The 20,666-nt window shown below is 41.2% G+C and overlaps 1 protein-coding gene across 1 annotated transcript; it reads right to left on the reverse strand.

Moving 5' to 3' along the window:
* Window positions 1-22: 22 nt before the first annotated feature.
* On the reverse strand, window positions 23-14,641 carry AQP11 (aquaporin 11). The gene is made up of 4 exons (XM_080342659.1): window positions 14,386-14,641; window positions 13,642-14,285; window positions 7,968-8,084; window positions 23-1,705 (listed from the first exon to the last, which is right to left on the reverse strand). The coding sequence occupies exons 2-4, from the start codon at window positions 14,234-14,236 to the stop codon at window positions 1,653-1,655; spliced, it is 765 nt and encodes a 254-aa protein (XP_080198785.1). The 5' UTR covers window positions 14,237-14,285; window positions 14,386-14,641; the 3' UTR covers window positions 23-1,652.
* Between the last annotated feature and the right edge of the window lie 6,025 nt (window positions 14,642-20,666).

Consider the following 20,666-nt stretch of genomic DNA (forward strand, 5'->3'; position numbering starts at 1 on the left):
ATTTTAATGACTCAATACAAGGTCATGGATTAAGACTCTCTTTTATGAAAAGTACGTCCAAACAGTTGATTTCCTTTTGCATTATAATCTTAAACGTACCTCGGAAAACTAAAATGAGAAAGGTTTTATTGCAACTGGTAAGAAATGACATGAAAATATTTACTTCCTGAAGTCTTGCAAAAAAGATAGCTGACAACAATAGCTGTTTAAGACTCTGTTCATCATTTTACTGTGCAAACACCATGTTTGATTCCCTCTCTTCCTCTTAGAAAATGGTCTGCAAGGTGACTTGGGTAACGAGGATCCTGCTGAGATTTTTGTGGAACTTGTAACCATCTCTCCTTTCACACCCAGTGAAAAACTGAATTTAGTCTTAAATTTGAAAAATAGATTTGGGCATATATAAAAATTAAAAGGAAACCTCATTCTAGCAACAGAACTTCTGAGGATGGTACCTGTTGGTGGTGTTCTCAGCTGAGGCTACAAAGGGTGTCACAGAATCCCAGACTGTCAGGGGCTGGAAGGGACCTGGAAAGCTCATCCAGTGCAATCCCCCCATGGAGCAGGAACACCCAGATGAGGTTACACAGGAAGGTGTCCAGGCGGGTTGGAATGTCTGCAGAGAAGGAGACTCCACAACCTCCCTGGGCAGCCTGGGCCAGGCTCTGCCACCCTCACTGAGAAGAAGTTTCTTCTCAAATTTAAGTGGAACCTCTTGTGTTCCAGTTTGTACACATTGCCCCTTGATGTAGCTTTCCCATGTTTTTAGCTTTTTTATTTTTTCTCTTCTGTTGCAAGTTCATTTATTTCAAGAAAAATATCTCATAAGATTTAGATAAAATCAAGAAAAAAAGTCACATTCTGCATGATTCATCCCTACATATAGCGTCTGTTCTACTATGTGATGAGGCAGCAGTAATCTCAGGTAAAGTAGGAGATTTTTTTTGTCTAAAATACACTTTAATGTGTGCGTCTGTAGAATTTTTCTGGCACTTTATCACCGCTCTTCCCAACTGAGATAAAGATTGAACAGACTACATTGGGACAGGATGGGGCAGAGCCTTCCCAAAAGGCAGCAAGAGGTTACATACCGGCGCTTGGGTATTATTAAAACAATGCTGGTCCTATAGATTTGTATTTTAGGTGTAGGGTACCTCTAGAATTGAGCTGTGGAGACTCTTCTAGGGAGCAGCGCAGCCTTTCTTCCTCTCAGAGGTGCATATATTGCAAGTAGGAATATGATGAGGTCACTATAGGAATGAAATCTTCAGCTCCCGTTTGCAGTTCCCTTCTATAGGAAGAAATCCCAGAAGAATCAAACCTCAAAAGGACTGGGTATTTCTCTACAATTAGTTTTGCATGCTGTTGTAATAAAAGTCAGCAAATGGCACTTATGGCTAAAGTGACAAAGTTTCAATGTTTTAACAATCCTTCACATTCATCTGGCTTAATTAAAAGTGTTGGCAGGTGCCCTCAAAATCCCAATACGCTATTACAAAGAAAGTTTTTGAATACAAAGCTGTAAGTCAAGTCTTTCAAACATGAAATCTGAAAATACAACTGAAAGGCGGCAGAGGGGTTGATGTCAACCGTTTTCTGAAAGCTTCATGTCTGCAGGTGCTGAAAGTATTTTTCATTCAGAATTTGATGTCTCAGGATATCCGAGGAAGAATTTCATCCCATATAAAAGCCACAAGTATCGTACCTGAAAACAGAAGTTACAGAAAGGACCTTTGTTTAAATGAACTGGACAAGGACACAGTATCAGTATTGAAAATAAATGTTATACTCAAGTATTTGAACATCTAACATACAATAGAGCATGGATTGCATAAAAATGGAACTTTCTGTTGAAAGGGCTAGAGGCAGTTGGGATTTTTTTTGCAAACACAATCATTTTCACCCAAGAGACCATGCAAGTGATCCTTATGAGATGACAGTGTAGCTTTTCTTTGGATATTTAATGTTTTAATTCTAGTCTGTATAAGCCAAGCTAAGCCAAGGCAGTTTGACCAGGTGAATCCAACACGTGCACCTTCCTGTGGCTGCACCAGGCCTCTTTTCTTTAGAATCACGAATTCTATGGAACTGGATGTACAAATGACAGAACCAGGGACTAAACTTCCATTCCTCAGCTGATCAGATAAGGCAGTTTGCTACCAGTGTCTGTTTCGATAACCGCATCGATTGTAGGCACTGCAAACACATACAGGAGTGGGGTTGTTCTGTTTGTTTGAATATCATTCTAGATTAGGGTTTATTCTGAAGCTGAAAAATGGTAAAGTTAGATAGAGATTTTATGTTCTGCAGTGTATTAAGACCACTTGTTTTTCTTTTAACTCCTGGGAAAAAATCAGTATATTCTGTTTCAGAAGGTGATTCTGGTTGAGAGCGTTCCTTACCCATCGCTTGTATTTTATGAGGTTTCCTAGATCACAAAAATGCTTATTGGAAAGGGTCTCTAGTCCAGCCTCCCACTCAGTGCAGGACTATTGCCTGTGCTGGATAGGTCAGTGTCCCAAGAAACCTCCACAGATGGAGACTGTGGCATTTCTCCAGATAACTTCTTCTAGTGTTGCTTTTCCCTTCTCCAGGAGTCTAATCTGGACCTCACACACCACAACTATGGCCTTGCTGTTGTTACATCGTCTGCCAATACCCAGCACAGTTCATCTCAATCAACCTTTGAAACAACTCTTCAAATAACCATTGACTGCTCTTGAATCACCTTTTCATCTCATCTTTGTCAGCTTAAGTCCAGTCTCCTCATCCTCTCCTCACCAATGGGTACTCCAGGCCCTTCACCACCTTGGCAGTCCTCTGATGGACCATCTCTTTTCTCTACGTTCCTCTTGAACAGGGGGACTCCAGACCAGATGTGTTCCAGATGCCACCTCACAAGCGTTGAGTAGAGGGAGACAATAACATCCCCAGTTTAGCTGCCCCCAATTCTCTGAATCATGTACTTGCAGAGACAACAAACCCTTGTAGCAAACTTGCATTCAGGCCACTGTTGAACATCCTGAGGAACAGCAATTCCAGCACTGACACCAGGATAACTCTGTGTGTTACTGGCCAATCAAACAGATGTCAACCCATTGATTATTTCATTTTGAGGGCAGTGGTTTGGCCAATTTTTATGCCATTTAACAGTCTTTATGCGTGACCCCTGCTTTTTGGACTTTGAAACAAGAATGCTGTGGGAGATGGTGTCAAAAGCCTTACTAAAGTGAAGGTATGACATCCTATAGACATTTCATTTAATCACAGAACACAAGCTGGCTGAGGGTGGATTGCCCTCACTGAACTTGTGCTGATCATTCCTGATTACCTTTCTGTCTTTTAAATGATTGGAAATGGATTCTAAGATGAGATACTCCACCATCTTCCCTGTGGCTGAGGTGATTCCAACTAGTTTCTTGGCCTCCCTTTCTCTTCCTCCTCTTCCTTAAAAGCAGGCACAGTATTGGCACGTTTCCAATTGTCAGAAAGCTCCTCCAGCTGCTGTAACATCCCATAAATAATGGACAACAATAACATCACCTAATTCTATCTGCATTTTTAGGTGAATCCCCATAGAGAAAATGGATTTGCATTCAGCCAGCTGCTCTGTCCTTCCTACCCTGTTGCTCATTTACTGTTTATTGTCCCTTTTCCGAAACCTTAGTGTTTTACAGAGCTTTGGGAGCAAGTTTTGCTTGGGAACAGTGAGGCGGTGTGGGGAAGAGTTCCTCACCCTTTTCCATGTCACCCATCACCAAGTTCTCTCTCCCATCCACCAATGGATCCACATTTTCTCTGGACATTTTTTCTCATTAGTATATTTGTAACCCTGGATGTCCCTGGTCTTAGTTCCAGCTCGGCTTTGACCTTCCTGATTTGATCCTGAGTATACATGCAAAGCTTTTATACTCCTCCTTTGCTGCCTGTCCCTGTTTCTACTTCTCACGTGCACCCCTTTGTACAAAGGGAAGCTTTTTTGTCTAGCCAGCTTTGTGTCAGAACTCCCAGTGTAACTGCACATCAAGATGTGTAACTGAGCTCAGTAAGCTTTTATGAAAAGTCACCTTTCTGTGAGATAGTTCTCCCATTTGAGGCAGCTTCCAAGGGAATTACTACTGACCTAACAATTCCCTAAGTAAGCAGAATGTTGTTCTGAAGTCTAAAGTCCAAACATCTCTGCTTTTTACTTTCCCAGTCCTCCTCTGGACCCTGAACTCTTGTGAGGACTACAACCCAAGTGGCCACATTCACCACCGGTTCCTCCCTGTTCGTGAGCAGGTCAAGTTCAGGATTACCACTCACTGACCCTTTCGTGGTTGAATTACACTGGATTAGTGACAGTTTTCTAGCAAATTCCTGGATTGCATCCACTCACTGCATGAGAGTTGCTCTGTCAGATGATGCCTGCACAGCTGGAAACCCCTCAGAGAACCAGGGTCTGGGAGGAGGAGATTCCTGCCGGTTGTTTGTTGAAACCCTTTGCTATTGAGTCCCTGCGATGCTGATCAAGTCACTGCACGTGGACTTGCAATTCTTGTTTCTTTGCGAAGCTCCGTGTTTAAGTGTACTGAACTTAATGGAAACCTCTGAATGCCTTCTCCACTGAGCAGAAAGGTGAAAGCTTCACCTGTGGCCTTCTCCCTTGCTTACCGCCTCCATTTACATCTACTGCTAAGTGACTTTTGTAGCCTTTATTTTCTATCCTGATGGTGAAAAAAACGTTTGTTTGTTTTTTCTAAGGAACAGTATTAGTCTTCCTAATATCAGAAATTACTATAATATTAGTCTTTTCTAGGTAAAACTGATCTAAGAAATGGCGATTGATTCTGCTTTTACAGTGTTAGAAACCTAGTGGGATGCTAAGCCGGTACTGAAAGAGAAGCATTAGCTCAGTCCCCATCATTACTAGTGTTATAATCCTGTCGGGACAATTAACACAAATTCCTTTGGCAGTAAAACAGAAACTATCTTTGTTTCACTGGTACTTACTCCTTCTGTGTTCACAGTGCGGAATTTAGACCTGCCTATGCTAAGGCATAAACACATTCAGGCATCTATATTTACTGCAGGAATTAGATGGTTTAGTGCTACTGGAGAATCACCTTCACCAAAACAGCAGTGAAGCCATTTTGAAAAATGAATTCTTAACTACAGCTCCAAGATTATAGGCATGGAACACCATAAACCACAAGTAGATTTGCTTATCCTAAAAGAAAAGTTCCACTTTCTCCCTTTCTTGTGAAGGTGATAATCAATCTACCTCTTTTTCTATGTGTTGAAGTTGACGGTTAAGAAGTAGCTTTCGGCTATATCAGGGTATCTGTTATACACAGAACAGTCTCCATCTCCTTGTCCTCATGGGTATTTGCTGTGCCCATAAATGAGATCATATTGCACTTTGCACAGGCAAGTTTCATGGTATGCTAGTCCATAGTTCTACACATGGTAGTTATTACAGCAAAGCACCAAAAAACCACCCACCCTATTAATAGACTTCAAAAAGAATCCCCCAAAATAAGAACAAAGTAATGTAACCATCTAAGATGCTGATGCTGGGAAAAGTGAGATGTCAAATTAGCCTATCACTATGGCTCTGCCAGTTCCTAGGAAGTCTGAAATGGTACTTCAGCTGACACATGGCTTCTGAAAGTGATTTTACAACTAAATTTAAAATATCCCTTCCCTCATCATCTACTTTTATGACTCTGCTTAGAGGGTTTTTTTTCACAAGGATCTTATTATCGTAACAGGTCATTTTACTAAAGGCATCATAATTTGGCCCAATTTTTGAAGAAAAAAGATCCCATTATTTTCAGAAAGTGTCAGAAAAATTTCATTTCAGTTAGATTTGTGGATCTGCGCTCCTGCATTCATCAATTCAGTTTTCAAACGTAATTATCTCCTCGATACCTCCACCTCAGACACCTTACATTTGTTTACAGCTCTTGGTTTATAAGATAAGGTCTATATGTATCCACGAAGCTTCCCTTGTTTTGTAATGAGGTCTTTATATCACCAATTAACTCCTTGGCCCTTCGGGTGATCCACAGACTTGAGATCTGTAACAAATGTTTGGCTACAGTAGTGACACTGCACAAAAAGTGATGTGTCCCAAGTATTCACATCTTTACAACTGCTTCGTGTTGAGTCTCTTTTCCCTCATAAATTAATAGACAACATTCAGTATATTCTGTATGTATTTTCTATATGTTAACTAATGATAAACTGCTGTTTATGAATTTGCACAGAAATGTAACATTGCTGTCTAATTGCATTCTAAATTCCTCAAGTCATGGTTCCATTTGAGTTAATATCTGCTGCTTTTCTTAAGCCAAAAGCACCTGAAGCCTTTCTGCAAAGCAGTTCTGCAGGATGCGTCTTGCTAAATAAGCAGAACACGGTGTTTCAGAATGCCTCCTGTTTCTTTATATCACTTGCCAAAATATTAAATCTCAAATACTTACAACCTAGAAAATGTCAAAATGGTTATCAGGTTGAAATCAGTCCCTATACCAGAAATCAAAACCTGAATTCTGAGAAACATCAATGATATTTGATCATGCTGATGAACTGATCATGCTCATCAGATTTGCTTAAAACATCTTATTAGCTACTAACGGGAGCAGTGCACAGGCTTTTATCAAGCTTACTCTATTGTTCAGTCATCCTGCTTGGATATATAACTTAAAATTATATTAAATTGAATTTGAGACTAAAAATTCTGTCTCCACATTTAACTGAGTCAATGTGAACAGAACATGCACAGACATGAACCTGAACAAGAAAAATAAGTCATTTGTTGTAACTTTGAGATGTTTCCTGTGTATGTTTCACGTACCGTTGCACCTTGATCACTGTTGTACCTTCTAATAGGATTAACGGTCGTGAAAGAACTTGGGATTAGCAGACTGCTGCTTTATTTACCCTCTAAGCAGAAAGCTCAAGATTTGTAGGGACTACCTGTAAACAACTGACAGTATTACATAGAGCATTTTCATCTGCACACAACTGGAAGTTAAAAATCAGTAGCTTCCAAATTAAAACCATAATTTAAGTTAGAAAAATTCCAGTTACTAATAGAAGCATTCCTTATTCTTAAACTAAGAACATATTGTTTCCAACAGTAATTGGGGGAAAAACATAGAATGAGAACAGCAAAGTTTGGACACTATGGAAATAAAAGATTCAATAGTCGTAACTGAGAAAGCACATTTTAAGCACCTCCCCTAACATCTGTTTTTTTGTTGGGTTTCTTTTTAATTAATCTTCCCCATGCTCTTGTACACTGTCAGAAAGCAAGACAGCAACTGCACGCTGATCAAGATGTTTCTCTTTTTGAACTTAATCAGGCTAATAATTACTTTCAGGTAACATTTTCTCCTTTTTAATATTCTACAAGTGGGCCTTTGGTCAGCATGAGAACATGCAGCACACCTCAAACAGGCTGGATTTTAAGCCTCAAACAACAGGCAGCTCCAAAAGGTTCACACTCCAGAGTAAACAGCTGTTGTTTATAACTAACTAGTTAACCCTAAGCTAAACACTAACCTTCTTCCATTTAGATTTGCGCTGGTGTGGGTTTTTTTTAGTAGGTAAATTATCTTGCTCAAAGTGTCTCAAAAGTACTTAGACTTTGAACATGATGTCTAAACTAAACAATTATATTACCTACCACGGTAGATGATATTTTGTGAATAAAACTGGTGTTTAAAACTCAATATTAGATGCTTGATTCACAGAACAAAATGCTACAGGTGCTCTACAGAGCATTAAACAAGTTTAAAACACATAGCTTACATTTGTAACACAAAAACATGATTTCCAATGACTTTTACACATAATTGACTATTTTCTGGATTTTAATTAAAATGGAAAATGAGCAGGCTATCAAATAATGAATAGCCATTTTTTGAACCATGTACTAAATAAAACTTTCTCCAATACATCAAGTATTAAGAACTTACCTAAGGATGGTGCTATCCAGTATACTAGTGAATAACTCAAAAACTTCTCATAGAAACAATTTGGATGCAATGAAAAAGCCAGTGCTGGGTTAAAAATTGCTCCTGTGAGATTTCCACCTGCAATAAAATATAAACAGTATGAAATCAAACCATCTTAATGTTTATTTTAAATAAACACTGAAATGCACACTCTGCAATAAAATGCATTAGCAGAAACCATTTGAACAGGTGAACTCTTCTTTAGTTATTTACCAGATGATCTATGTTTAACTGTTTATCTCTTTTCTAAAATGTTTTAAATTATCCAAAGCGTAGGCTATAATTTCCTTTATCTCTTTCTAGCAAATACTGTTTATAGCAGTGGGTTTGGCTAATGTTGAATGTTTCTGTTGATAAAACTATGAGTTGTTTTGCTAATAGTCTGTATGGTGCTTTCAGAAGAGACAGAAATTACACAAATATTACTAAAGAAATACTGAGCTTTTACTACATCCCTATGCTGCATGTAACACATATGCAGGAATAACAGAAAAAATTGTCAAGCGCTGTTCTTGCTAAACTGACCTCTAGACTTTCTTAATAAAACACTAATATTATCATATCAGTTTCTAGAACACTAAGATGATCATATTGCAATAACTTGGGGAAAAGTATTCACAATCATGCTATATGTTATTCAAAGAAAATAAAAGCAACCCTGACCTCACTCTCTTGAAAAAAGAAGCTTAAAAAAAGCCAAGCATCTTTCCTTGCTTCTGACTTCAGATGTAAATGAAGTTGCCTAAACATTCTCTAAGTAATTAGATCTGAACGTATTACGTTGTAGAGACAAAACTGTAATTACACTGCAGACAAACCTGGAGGTAAATGTTTTTAATTCTGACATATGTTGTTCTTCTCATTGCAATCCTGCAGAATAAACATTACTTACAGCAACATTTTCTGTATTTTTGCAGTCAGTTACTAACCACCCATATCTGTTCTAACTATTAATCTATTCCCATGAAATATTATAGAATTGTGTCTGTTTGGTTTCTTAAAGCTTATTATTGATTTTGCCCAAATAAGCTAGCATGAGCTTTGAACCTACCCTTTGTATTAATACAAATACCATGCTGCTGTAATACTAATTAGTTACAAGCATTCAATCATTTACAGAAAGTTTTAGTGAGGTTGTCATTCTCTTCTGCTGTATTTCTCTTCCTATACACTCATTATCTCTTTTACCATTATTACAGTTTGGGAAGGTTTTAATTCTTGTTGACCTACTCAGTTGACTCTGTTTTCACACTTGTTCTCAACAGCAATTCAGATTTACTGTGCAGTCTGTTGTTCTGCACACTGACACATTAACGTCTTCCACTGTTGCCAGGAAAGTAATTTACAATAATTTACTTTGCTTTAATCTATTTATAAATTCACTGCTTCTGCTTTTATATCCACAAACACACATTCAAGAGTATAATTTCACTCTCAGTTGCTGTTCCTTAACATTAAGCATTAGACAGAGTTTTAACTGCTGTATTTCTTCAATATTCATTACTAATAACTACTGGAACATCAACCACAGGCCAGGGCCACTACTATAATATTTAAAAATATTTATTAAACATCTCAGTTTGTGTACTAGAAAAGATACATGATCTTCTGGCAGAAGTGGAACACCTTTGATGTTGTACACATGAAAACTTAAGGTGAAATAATGTGTGCTCCACACAATGTGTGAGAAAGTTATTTTAACTTTTGAAATTACTAAAGACAAAACCAAACTTAGGAAGAAAATCGGGATTAAAAGCATGTATGTCATTTTTACGTTGATATATTAGGCTCAGAAACATCTAACCAATTTCATATAATTCCAACTTAATTGTAATATTGCCTGTAAATGAAAAAGCCCTCAAAAGCTATTTTTTTTCTTCTTCTAATTAAATACTTCCCCAAAGGAAATATAAAAAAAATACTCTTTACCAACATGTATATGGTCTGTATCTTTAGCTTCTGAATCATTCGCTTAATATGCAAAGACATAACTTTATCTTTTTCCTTTTATTCAGCAGAAGCAACAGAGTGAATGCAGTATTGGAGCTTTTGTGTACAGTATGCACTAGTATTAAAATTTGGTCTGTAAATTAATTTATATATTAGAAACCCAAATTTTTTTACTATGAAAAAGTAAAAGAAAAACTAAAGAAGCAGCTTGTCATTTTTGAAAATAAGTACTGTAAAAGCTGATGTTATTTGTTGGTCTAAACTGCATGGTATACCTAAATACTTTTGATGGGGTACACAGAACAGTGACTTGTCAACAATTATTTTAACTTAGTAAACAATCTAAATACAATTTAATGTTTTTGAGCCCTGTATGTGTATCAATAGATTTAGACCAGTGTAAACCATAGGCAGATTGCTACCCTTAAAAACTGTACCCAAGTTTGATATGGAGTAAGAGATACTCCTTCTTACAGGACACAGATTTCAAATGTATAGTAGAACATAATTCACAGAATGAAATACGATATACTACGTATGAGATGTATTTTCTAACATTTCTGATTCATTCGTAACTCTAAAAAGCATGGGTCTTGAAGGCACAATTGATTTGTTTTTTAAAAGGAGAGCATAAAAATAAATAATTAATTTTATTTTGTAAACTACATGCACCTGAGTTTCTACTTAGAACACTGTATCTGTCAACTGAAAGCTTGAAAAACGTTATTCATACAATATTCTGAACTACTTGATATTTTTGTAAGAAAAAGGAAGAATGTTACTAGTTTGCCTAAATTAGCATTGCTTTGCCTAAATTTGCACTGAGTGCCCTGCTCTTTGTTGCTGGGTGACCAAGAAAGACCCATTCCTCTTAAAGAACTGCTCAAGTTCTCATGAAGTTAACCAAGAGGTGCAGATTTTCTGAGAACGATCCAGCCCAGCTAAGTTAAGCATCTGCCTGTCTTCAAAGCCTGTAAGAGAGCTTGGTTGGCCAGAGGCCACTAGCCATAATTCCCAATTTGGAAGACACTCCTCCTACTACGTGTATGAAATACCCTTTCTCAAAACAGAGTTGGACAGATGTGGCTACAGTTACACCACGAGACCCACAGGATATACCATGGGTTGTATATAGAATCATAGAATATCCTAAGTTGGAAGGAACCAATGAGTCCAACTCTAGTCCTGGCATATAGCAACCCCACAGTTCACACCGTGTGTCTGAGGACATTGTCCAGTCTCTTCTTGAACACTGTCAGGCTTGGGGCCGTGACACCTCCCTGGGGAGCCTGTTCAGTGTCCAGCACCCTCTGGGTGAAGAACCTTTTCCTCATGTCCAACCTAAACCTCCCCGGCACATCTTCCTGCCATTCCCTGGAGTTCTGTCATTGGTATATGTGCACCAGACACAGATTGCGGCCACCTACCAGGCCCTTTGCTCAGCTGCTTGGTGTGTTGTCAGGAGGTGGTGCCGAGTGGCTACAGGAAGGGGGTCCCAATCTGCACCCCTCAAAACAGAGGGATGGAAGAATGGATGATATCCTGTGGAAAGTTTGTGTGTAGATGTGGGCAGAGGGAAAGAGGCAGCAAGAAAGGTTTGAGAACCTCTAAGGTGTCCTACACCTACCTAACCTTCTACTGAAAAAGAAATCTGTTATGGTGCTAGCCTGTGACTTCGTCACAGAAAGAAATGAATAGCAGCAGTCTGCTCCCATGCTTGTGTTACAGCTCAGCAATAGGAATCTTGGGGTTTACACCCTCCACTACTTTAGAAGGCCTCAATCCACACCTTAGGAGTGCACAGTAAACATTGGGCTCATGACCGCTGCTGGGGGAGGACCAGACTTTCCACCTCTCCTTTTGAAACAGAGTACAAACCTCAGGAAGCTTATAGCAAACTAAACAAAAAAGAATCAGATTTTCCCCTAAGGAGAGGAAAAAAACAGGTTCAGGATCTGGTCTCTGGAATGCACGTGTATTTTTACTGTAGACCTGATCCTAGATTAAAAGAAACTGAAAGAAAAATGTCCAGGTAGCACAGGGTGTTGTGCACACAGTAGCACACAAACTGTGCTTGTGAAAAAAGGCCTGGGTGCAGTGAGTCAGATGCTTCCCAGAAGTACAAGCAGAACAATTACACTGGATAAGTCATAACACGTCCAAGTTCATGAGAAGGAAGGGGACTTGGTACACAGCCTTCTCCTGCTAGAGAAAGATATGAGGCCAGCTTGGCCAAGGACACTGAGCAGGAATTCTTTGTATGAACTAGCAAAGAGAAAGACAATGTGACACATTTTAATTTATATGACTATTTGCTAAGCAGCAAAGGAATGTTAAGCATCAGGAATCCAGCTTTCTATGCTTGTATAAGAGGGAGAATAATCCATGGCTACACTTTTCCTGAGCAATTCAGAAATATATTTAATGTGCTAAAATCCACTACCACCTTGCCTTTGCCTTCAAAACATAATTTTAGAAAGTAGTTCAGATTGCTAAATTAATTCTCAAAATTCTCCATGGACTTATTTTATTCTCTCAAGTCTTAGCTAATTTCAGCTAAACTTCATGAGTGACGGTTTCTTCATTAATACATCTGAAAATCTGATGGTACTTTATTCTACTATATGCTTTTATGTTAGATGGCATAATACACTAAACCTTTTGGGCAAAATGTCAATAACACCCCAGACATTTGGAGATAAGAGAGTGATCTCCCTCTCTCAAAAATGTCTTGGGTCATTTCCTAGATGACTTTCTCTGTCGTGGGGTCTGGAACACAAGCAAGAAGCTCCGTAACCATCTCTCCCACCTCCCTGTACTATAGAATCTCCTTCCCAGTACAACCCAGTCTCTGCAGGCAGGTCCTCAAGTGATATAACTCTGGCACTTCCATGGGGAGACTGTTGATACAATCGGCAGAAAGCAGCTTGGACTGACTCCCCTCACTGGTCCAGAGACTACGCTGGTGACAGTGGCCCAGCTGTGGGAGGCATGAGGTGACACGCAGGGGAAGGGGACATGTACACACAGGGCATTACAGAGACAAGAGACTCTCGTAAATGCCATGATACACTGATTTTTTTTTCCTTTTTTTAGATTTAGTTTCACAAGGGGTATTATCGTATCGTTTCAGCATGCATTCTACCAATAACCACTCCTGTTTCTGATTTAAGGATTTAACGTAGTTAAATAAACTGCAGTGATATGAATTATGCATTATTTCAACGCAGAACTTCCATATTACCGGTCTGTACCCTGCCACTGCGCAATCAGCATTTTTTCCTGATGCAGACAGTGGTGCTTTCTCCCAATGTCACTTAAAAATCAGAGCACATTGTAGGAAATCTCTCACGCAATATAAAGTCGATTATGAAACGGTGCTCCACTGAGGTATTTAACAGTGTTCTGTGAAACTCTTAATGCTATTTATTTATAGACTTGACATCATTTTAAATTCACAACTCATTTAACTCTTCGTCCTACACCTGTCTGGAATCTAACCAGGCAAACTTTATATGAACTCCAGACAAACTCTGCATCTGTAGGAGCAAAGACTTTCCTTGATGCTTCTTCTTTTTGTAATGTAAGAAAAAGTATTTTGCATCTCAACACTTCTAAGGAAACGTTTAAAAATAATCTTGTGTTACAAGCTCATTGCAGGAACAGAGAGAAAAAAAAGACTAACCTGCATACACGAGCATGGTGATGAGAAGAGCGACCAAATGGACTCTGTACTTGGGATTAACACTTTCCACTCGCAGGACAGTCAGCTGGAAAACCACAGAAAAGAGCAGTTCTATGCAGAACGCCTGCACCTCTGTGGTCTGCATGGGGTTGCCGCAGCCCTGCAGGAGCGCTCCAAAATGCGGCTCCGTCATCTCCAGGCTCCAGATAAAGCGCATGAACATCCTGGCGAGCACCGCAGCCACGAACTGAGCGGCGATCTTGAGTCCCCCCATCCTGACGGACATCCCGCCGCCCCACATGGGCTGCAGGGCGCCGCAGGGGTTGCAGGTGCTGCCGGTCAGAGTCAGGCCATGCAGGACACTGAAACCGTAGGTGAGCGTGAGCGCCGTGTGCAGCTCGGGGTCCACAGTGCCCAGCATGCACAGCTCGTTGGTGCAGGCACAAATCTGGAAGGTGCTGAACATCTCCAGAAAGAAAGTGTAAAGGCGCTGGTGGGATCGCAGCTGTCGGCGGGTCAATCTCCGGCACAGTCCCACCGCCACCACGATGCCGGCCATGAGCAGAAGCGACGTCCCGAGCCCACTGATGGCCATGGCAAGGGTTGTGAAGGCCAAAGAGTTCACCTCAGTCCAGCCTCACCACCTGTGGAGAGAAAGAAAAGAGGGAAAGGGAGGGAAAATGCCCAGCCTTTCCCTTTGGGGTAGGAACCAGCCTGTGTCCCCATCTGCTCGACGTGACTCACCTTCCGCTCGGCGGGGAGCAAAGAGCAGGGGGAAGGCTGCTGGACTCCTCTCCCCGCCAGGGAACGGGTGAGGAGGAGGAAGGTGGACAAGAGGCACGGCGGAGGGGATTGAAGTGGGCTCTGCCTCCCCTCAGCCCCTCCGCGGCGGGGCGGACGGAGCTCCCCGCTCCCCTCAGCCTGCGAGGAGAGGGAGAGCCCCCCGCTCCCGCCCGCGGGGGAACGGGAGCCGATTCCTCTAGCCGAATTGGTAACGCGGCACCTCCGTTGACAAGCGAAAGCCTTTAAAGAATAAGGTCCGTCCCCGCCGCGGGGTGGGGCAAAGTGTCCCCGTCCCCGCCTCCCCCTCAGCCGGCCGAGGGGGCTGCGGGAGCGCGCATGCGCGGGGCCGCTGCTGAGGGGGCGAAAGGAGCGGGAGGGAGGGGAGCGGGGTGCGCGAGGCGTTCCCGCGCTTGGGTCGGGCGGCCGTTGGTGCTGAGGTGAGGAGAAATGAGGAGAAATGAGGAGCGGAGTAGCCCCTGCTCCCCAGCTGAAGGGCCCAGGGACAAGAAGCGAGGTGGTGCTGGCAGCCTGAGCCTGGCTGAAGGCTCGTAAAGTGGTTTCCCTCGCCCTCGGGAACCTTGCTGCACAACTGGCAGATGTGTGGGTCTACAACTTCCTCACAAGAGGAGGAGGGACAGGCGCTGATCTCTTCTCTTCAGTGACCAACGATAGAACCTGAGGGAATGGCAGCAAGATGTGCCAGGGGAGGTTTAGGTTGGACATGAGGAAAAGATTCTTCACCCAGAGGTGCTGGACACTGAACAGGCTCCCCAGGGAGGTGTCACGGCCCCAAGCCTGACAGTGTTCAAGAAGAGACTGGACAACGTCCTCAGACACACGGTGTGAACTGTGGGGTTGTCCTGTGCAGGGACAGGAGTTGGACTCCATGATCCTTGTGGGTCCCTTCCAACTCAGGACATTCTGTGATTCTATGAATTCAGCCTTCTCCTCCCGCTCGCTTGCAGGTTGAAAGGCGTTCGACACAGCGCCGGGAGGAGGCAGGTGGTGATTCTTGGGCTTCTGCCGTAGAATTAATGCTAAAAATAGGTACCGTCCTCATGCTGCAGAATGTGGCAACACTGGCTGCCGTAGCAGACCCCAAATGGCCTTGGGACAGCCCTGAAAAAATAGGCATGGGCTCCTTTAGCATAATATTGTGTGTCTAGTAACTGAGAAGGGTGAGTTCAGTGTGAGGCAATTGGTGTGAATGGTTCCTGGCCTATTAGGCTGGAGCTGAGTTTTTCTTTAGTCTCTACCTGTGATGCTATTTTGCAGTTATGTGTTCAGAAGGGACTACACCTCTCACCACGTGTAGTTTTTTGGCAAGGAGAGAGAAATGTGTGTGTGGGCTCTGAGCACGCGAATGGCTGTGCCGTGTATGCTTTGATATACCACTTTAGTCTTCAACATGTGCAAAGAATACATGCATTTTGTGGTGCTTTTTCCTGCTTTCTGTCCTTTCCCTCGCTGGCTGGTGCCGCAGTTTTAGGAGTACTAAAATCCTGGGTTTATGAGCTATAAAACTGCAGCAATGCTGGCTGCGGTTACCGCTCTGCTGCGGTTAAATGCACCTGCAAGGAGGAACGAATGCTGAGTATTTCTAGGATCCAGCATTTTTGCCACAAGGTGGCATCAAATATGACAATTTATCAGACCATGGGAATGACTTTTGCCCTATCAAGGTCTGCACAGTGCATTTCTTACAAGGGGGCAATACACTGATACATTGCTTCCACGTAACAAAAGCAAACCCTTACTTTTAGTTGAAGGTTGACCATCAAGATGAAAGTTGCAAAACATAGAATAATTTCTCTAGGAGGGAGTGAGTGACACAACAAGCTCTTCCTCATTTCCAGAAATTTAAGACCCTTGAGACACCTGGTCTTAGGAAGTTTGGGGATAAAAGAGTATTTGGAAGACTCAGGTTCCAAGAGGATCATTTAGCTATGAGGAATAGGAGTGTTTTTGAAGGAGGGGAAAAAAAAAACCCCAACAGTTAAGCAGTGATAATGTGAAGAGACGAAAGAGAGAAATGTCAGGGCGGTTAATATTTGGCTTTTATTGTTTGTACAAGATTAGATGTCAAGAAATGTGAATGAGGAAAGGCAGGAGACATAACGACTGTGTTAAGGCATTACATAAGTCCCGAAGCACCTTAATAAAAACCCTGAATTGAAGCAATGGCTTTTCTCAGTAATGATGTTCTGTAATTCTAATATGGAAGAAAAAAAGTTATACCCTTTAAGATTTTTTGGATGGAATTAAGGATTGTGCTGCTAGAAGTAAGGATCAGAATAAGAAAGCTGCCTTTTAACACATCTATATAGGCTCCCCTATTTTTTTTTTTCCCTCCAACCACAGCTTTATGCACTCTTGAATTCACTGCCAACAATGTACACAGTTTGGATATTTATTATTGTGTTATTTCCTTCACTTAAGTAGCTACGCACAGCCATGTGTGTTGTTCCTGTTCTTGCACGTTGCCAGAGAACATAAAAATTATTGCCAGTCTATTTCAGAGCCTCAGACAGTTATTGGTGCTTCGGACCGGTCATGAATGTGTCATTTCATAACACAGGGTAATAGAGTGCATGTATTGTTTAACAGTATGTTGTTAAGGTGAATTACTGAATTGTGGGTTTGGAATTTATTCTATTTTTTAAAAAGAATAGATGGTGCCAATGACATGAATAAGGGGTCAAATAAGCCATAGTTGCCTGTACAATCAGCTCCAAATAGATCACCTCCTGGTATACATAGAATTGTATTTTCCTACCACCAGAGGGTAGTGTCATTCCAAACAATTGCTTTTGGTACGCTCCTGTAGCAGCTTTATTTTGTGTTTTGCCACTGATGGGTGAGAATATGGATCTTCTACATAGAAGTGCAAGCCCTTAATTTTGTAATTTGTAAAAACGAATCTTAAAGCCTGGACTGTTTTCTCAAATTTATTTTTTAACATATAGTTTCTTGAAACGGAACGAGTTAGGCTCATCAGTTTCTTCTTCCTTGCAGGACTGCTGGCTCTGTGTCTCATTCCAGGTTGTCCTTGCATCTGTTCTCTCCTCAATGTACCAAATTCGCTTATGCTGCTGCCTGCTCTATACCAGAAATAAATCGTTTCCCTGTTCTATGATACTCCCCACTTTCTTTTCTCCTCATTTCAGAGATCTTCCACATCCTTTTCTCCATTTTTTCTTTCCAGGCATATAAATGCTTGCATTTTCTTTCCCCTTTGTGTATATTCCTCCTTTCCTTCTCTGCCCAAGCCCCCATATTTCCTGCTCCTTCTGTAGCAGTTATTCAGTTAACTGTTCTTAGCTCTGTGCATGATTTCAGCACCCTTCCTTCCTAAAATTCCCTTATCTACTCCTTTTTCCTATGGGAGGCTGAGTCATTTGGAGGTTGTCAACATGCCAAGAATTCTTGGATGGGTTTTGCAGGGGCAAAATTGGGCATTATGATGATGGAAGATGCTGGCAAACACTTTCAACAACTTTAATGTTAATGAACAGTTGCAGATGAGTTGAATCTATAGTTCAGCTAACTGTATAGCACGGAATTCCTGTGCCTGTATTTTCTCTGTTGTGGGTTAGTTCATTTTCCCTCAAATCAGTAGCTTTCCACTGACATTTAAAGCTGGTAACGAATAAGATACAGAAACTAAAAGTAGTCATAGTGCCTCCAAACAAGAAAATCTTTGAGCACAGGCCCTGGCAAGTTCAAGCACAGCTTCGGCACAGCTTTTCCTAGCAAGCGGCTGTGGAGGTTTAGAACATCACCGTTTTCTGGGTGATATTCACAGCGGTTGAAAGACAGTGCCAGACTTTGCACCAGAGGGCACTCAGAAGCTCTGCTGTACCGACACTGCCACGCAGACAGGAATCCTGGTGCACAAGCACTAGGAAAGAGCCTGGGAAATTGCTCAGTGCACAACTGTGAGCTTTTGGCCAATATATCCAAGAGTGCTTAATATTATGGCATGACATGCTGCCGCATGTGTGGGGTATTGCTGGAAGGACCTGGAGAGGGTATTGGCACAGATCAAAGTAGAAAAAAGGTACAGCACATTAAACAGCATCAGGATAATCCTGAGCACTGGAGCTCAGTTGTTTCAACTGATTCTCATTAATCCTTCCATGGTTTTAGCTTGGGCCAATGAGCAGTTTCCCAAAATTCTCCGGGACACTGTTTAGAGGATATATCCTGCCATCCCCAGTAGGCAGATGTGTGATTTCACTGCCTTTTTGAGGCTGTACTAGAGTGAACGTTGGATGTGCTGTGCCAGTTAGCCTCAGGGGAAGAGACTGGTCCCAGACTTGTTTAATTTACTAATGTGAGTGTAATAACAGTGACTAGGCTTAGCCACTAGGCTGAAAATGTGGATTTGCAAAACCCTGTTGAGTTCAGGCACCCACAACTCTTGGTTTCTTCTCCCAGGTAGCAAATGATAGGACAAGAGGAAATGTCCTCAAGTTGCACCAGGGGAGGTTTAGATTGGATATTAGGAAAAAATTCTTCCTGGAAAGGGCTGTTGGGCATTGGAACAGGCTGCCCAGGGCAGTGGTGGAGTCACCATCCCTGGAGGGGTTTAAAAGGTGTTTAGATGAGGCTCTTAGGGACATGGTTTAGTGCTAGAGTTGGACTTGATGATCCTGAGGGTCTCTTCCAACCAAAATGATTCTATGATTCTAACTGAAGCTGTGTTACCCCATCCATTCCCTGACTCTGCTACCAAAGGTCACTGCCCCCTATGAAGGGACCAAAAGGTTTATTTGCTCTTCAGTCACGACTGGCCTCCCTGCACAGTAAATGAGTTCTACCACTGTCTTCTGTTTTCTGATCATGCTTTTAGCTTTGACGGGAAGCACTTTTATTCCTAAAAAAATCTAACAAGCAATGTTATTTGGTGAATCGTGGAGAAACGAAGTCTCTAAACCACCTGTTGTTTATAATCTTTAATGCAACAAGACATATACAAATTACTAGAAATAAAATCACTATTCCATAATAATAGACAGATCTTTCAACATTAGACAAAACCAGATGTTTTGCTCCATGAACTTACCTGTTATTACTGCATTAGCGCATGTAGACTTAGGTTTTTAAACAAAATTTTGAATACAACCCGAAGATGAATAGATTAGGTTTAAGTAAATTATGATTTCAAAGCAGGCCCTGTTGGCAAAGACTCTTGCATTGACTGATGCTGCCAGAGCTCTTGATTTTCTTGTGAGCGCTACAGTATTTCTCTTTTCCCCCTAAGACCAAGATCCTGAATTCAAGTGATTATATCTGTCAGTTTTGATTTAAAAACAGAAGGATCTAATTTTCCTGGTTTTGAAGACAAACTCACATAATCCAAAAGGCTAAAAATTAAAACACACAAAAGCTAAAGGCAGAGAAAAAAAGCTTCCAATTGTTTAAAGACTCTTGTTTTTTAATCCCACTTCTGGTTGTTGGGGTTTTTTTCCCTGCTCTGGGTTATATAATACAAAATCACACTTAGTTTTGCCTTTCTTAAGTGTTGCTGTTAGCTGCCACAGCCCCATTCATGATAGTAAAGTGACACTTGCGAACAAAAATTGTACATCTTTCATCTTTTGTTCACATCGCGTTGCTTTCCATCTGTTTGAAGCTTTTTCCAGGATCAAACTGCTTGCCTTAAAACCTGGTCCTGTATTGAACAAGGAGCCCATCAAGTGAGTGTTTATTGTCTCCATTTTTGCATTGCACCCAACTTTCAAAGTATTTTTCCATAGAACCACATTTCTAAGAGTTGTAAATGCTGAAAACCCAGTAGAAGGCCCTGAGGTGAAATTACTAATTTTCAAGAGTATTTAGAACAACAGTGTCCAGAAGAACAAACTGAATTATCTGCTTCTGTTTATTATGCATGGTGCCATAGATCAACAAAAATTATCATTGCTGTGTTATCTTTTTACCTGTGGGTGTTTCTGAGAAAAATAATTACGTAAGAGCAAACCAAAATATTCTGCTGAACTTGGAAAGAGAGCTGCATTACTGAATTCCAGTTGCTGTCACAGATAATGAGCTTTCTCTGCCTCTGTAATGTGCCGTGGAACAAAACCAGCAAAGTGCCACTGCTATTTACAGTGGCTCTAATTAGTATTTTTGTACAAATCTGGTTTCAAGGCTAGAAAAAAGATTAAGAGGGACTGTATTGTCTCATGTAGCACTGTAATATATTTCTATATGCATATGTGTTTTGCTGGGCTGAG

The sequence above is a fragment of the Nesoenas mayeri genome (assembly GCF_963082525.1).
Source record: "Nesoenas mayeri genome assembly, chromosome: 1".
Taxonomy (NCBI): domain Eukaryota; kingdom Metazoa; phylum Chordata; class Aves; order Columbiformes; family Columbidae; genus Nesoenas; species Nesoenas mayeri.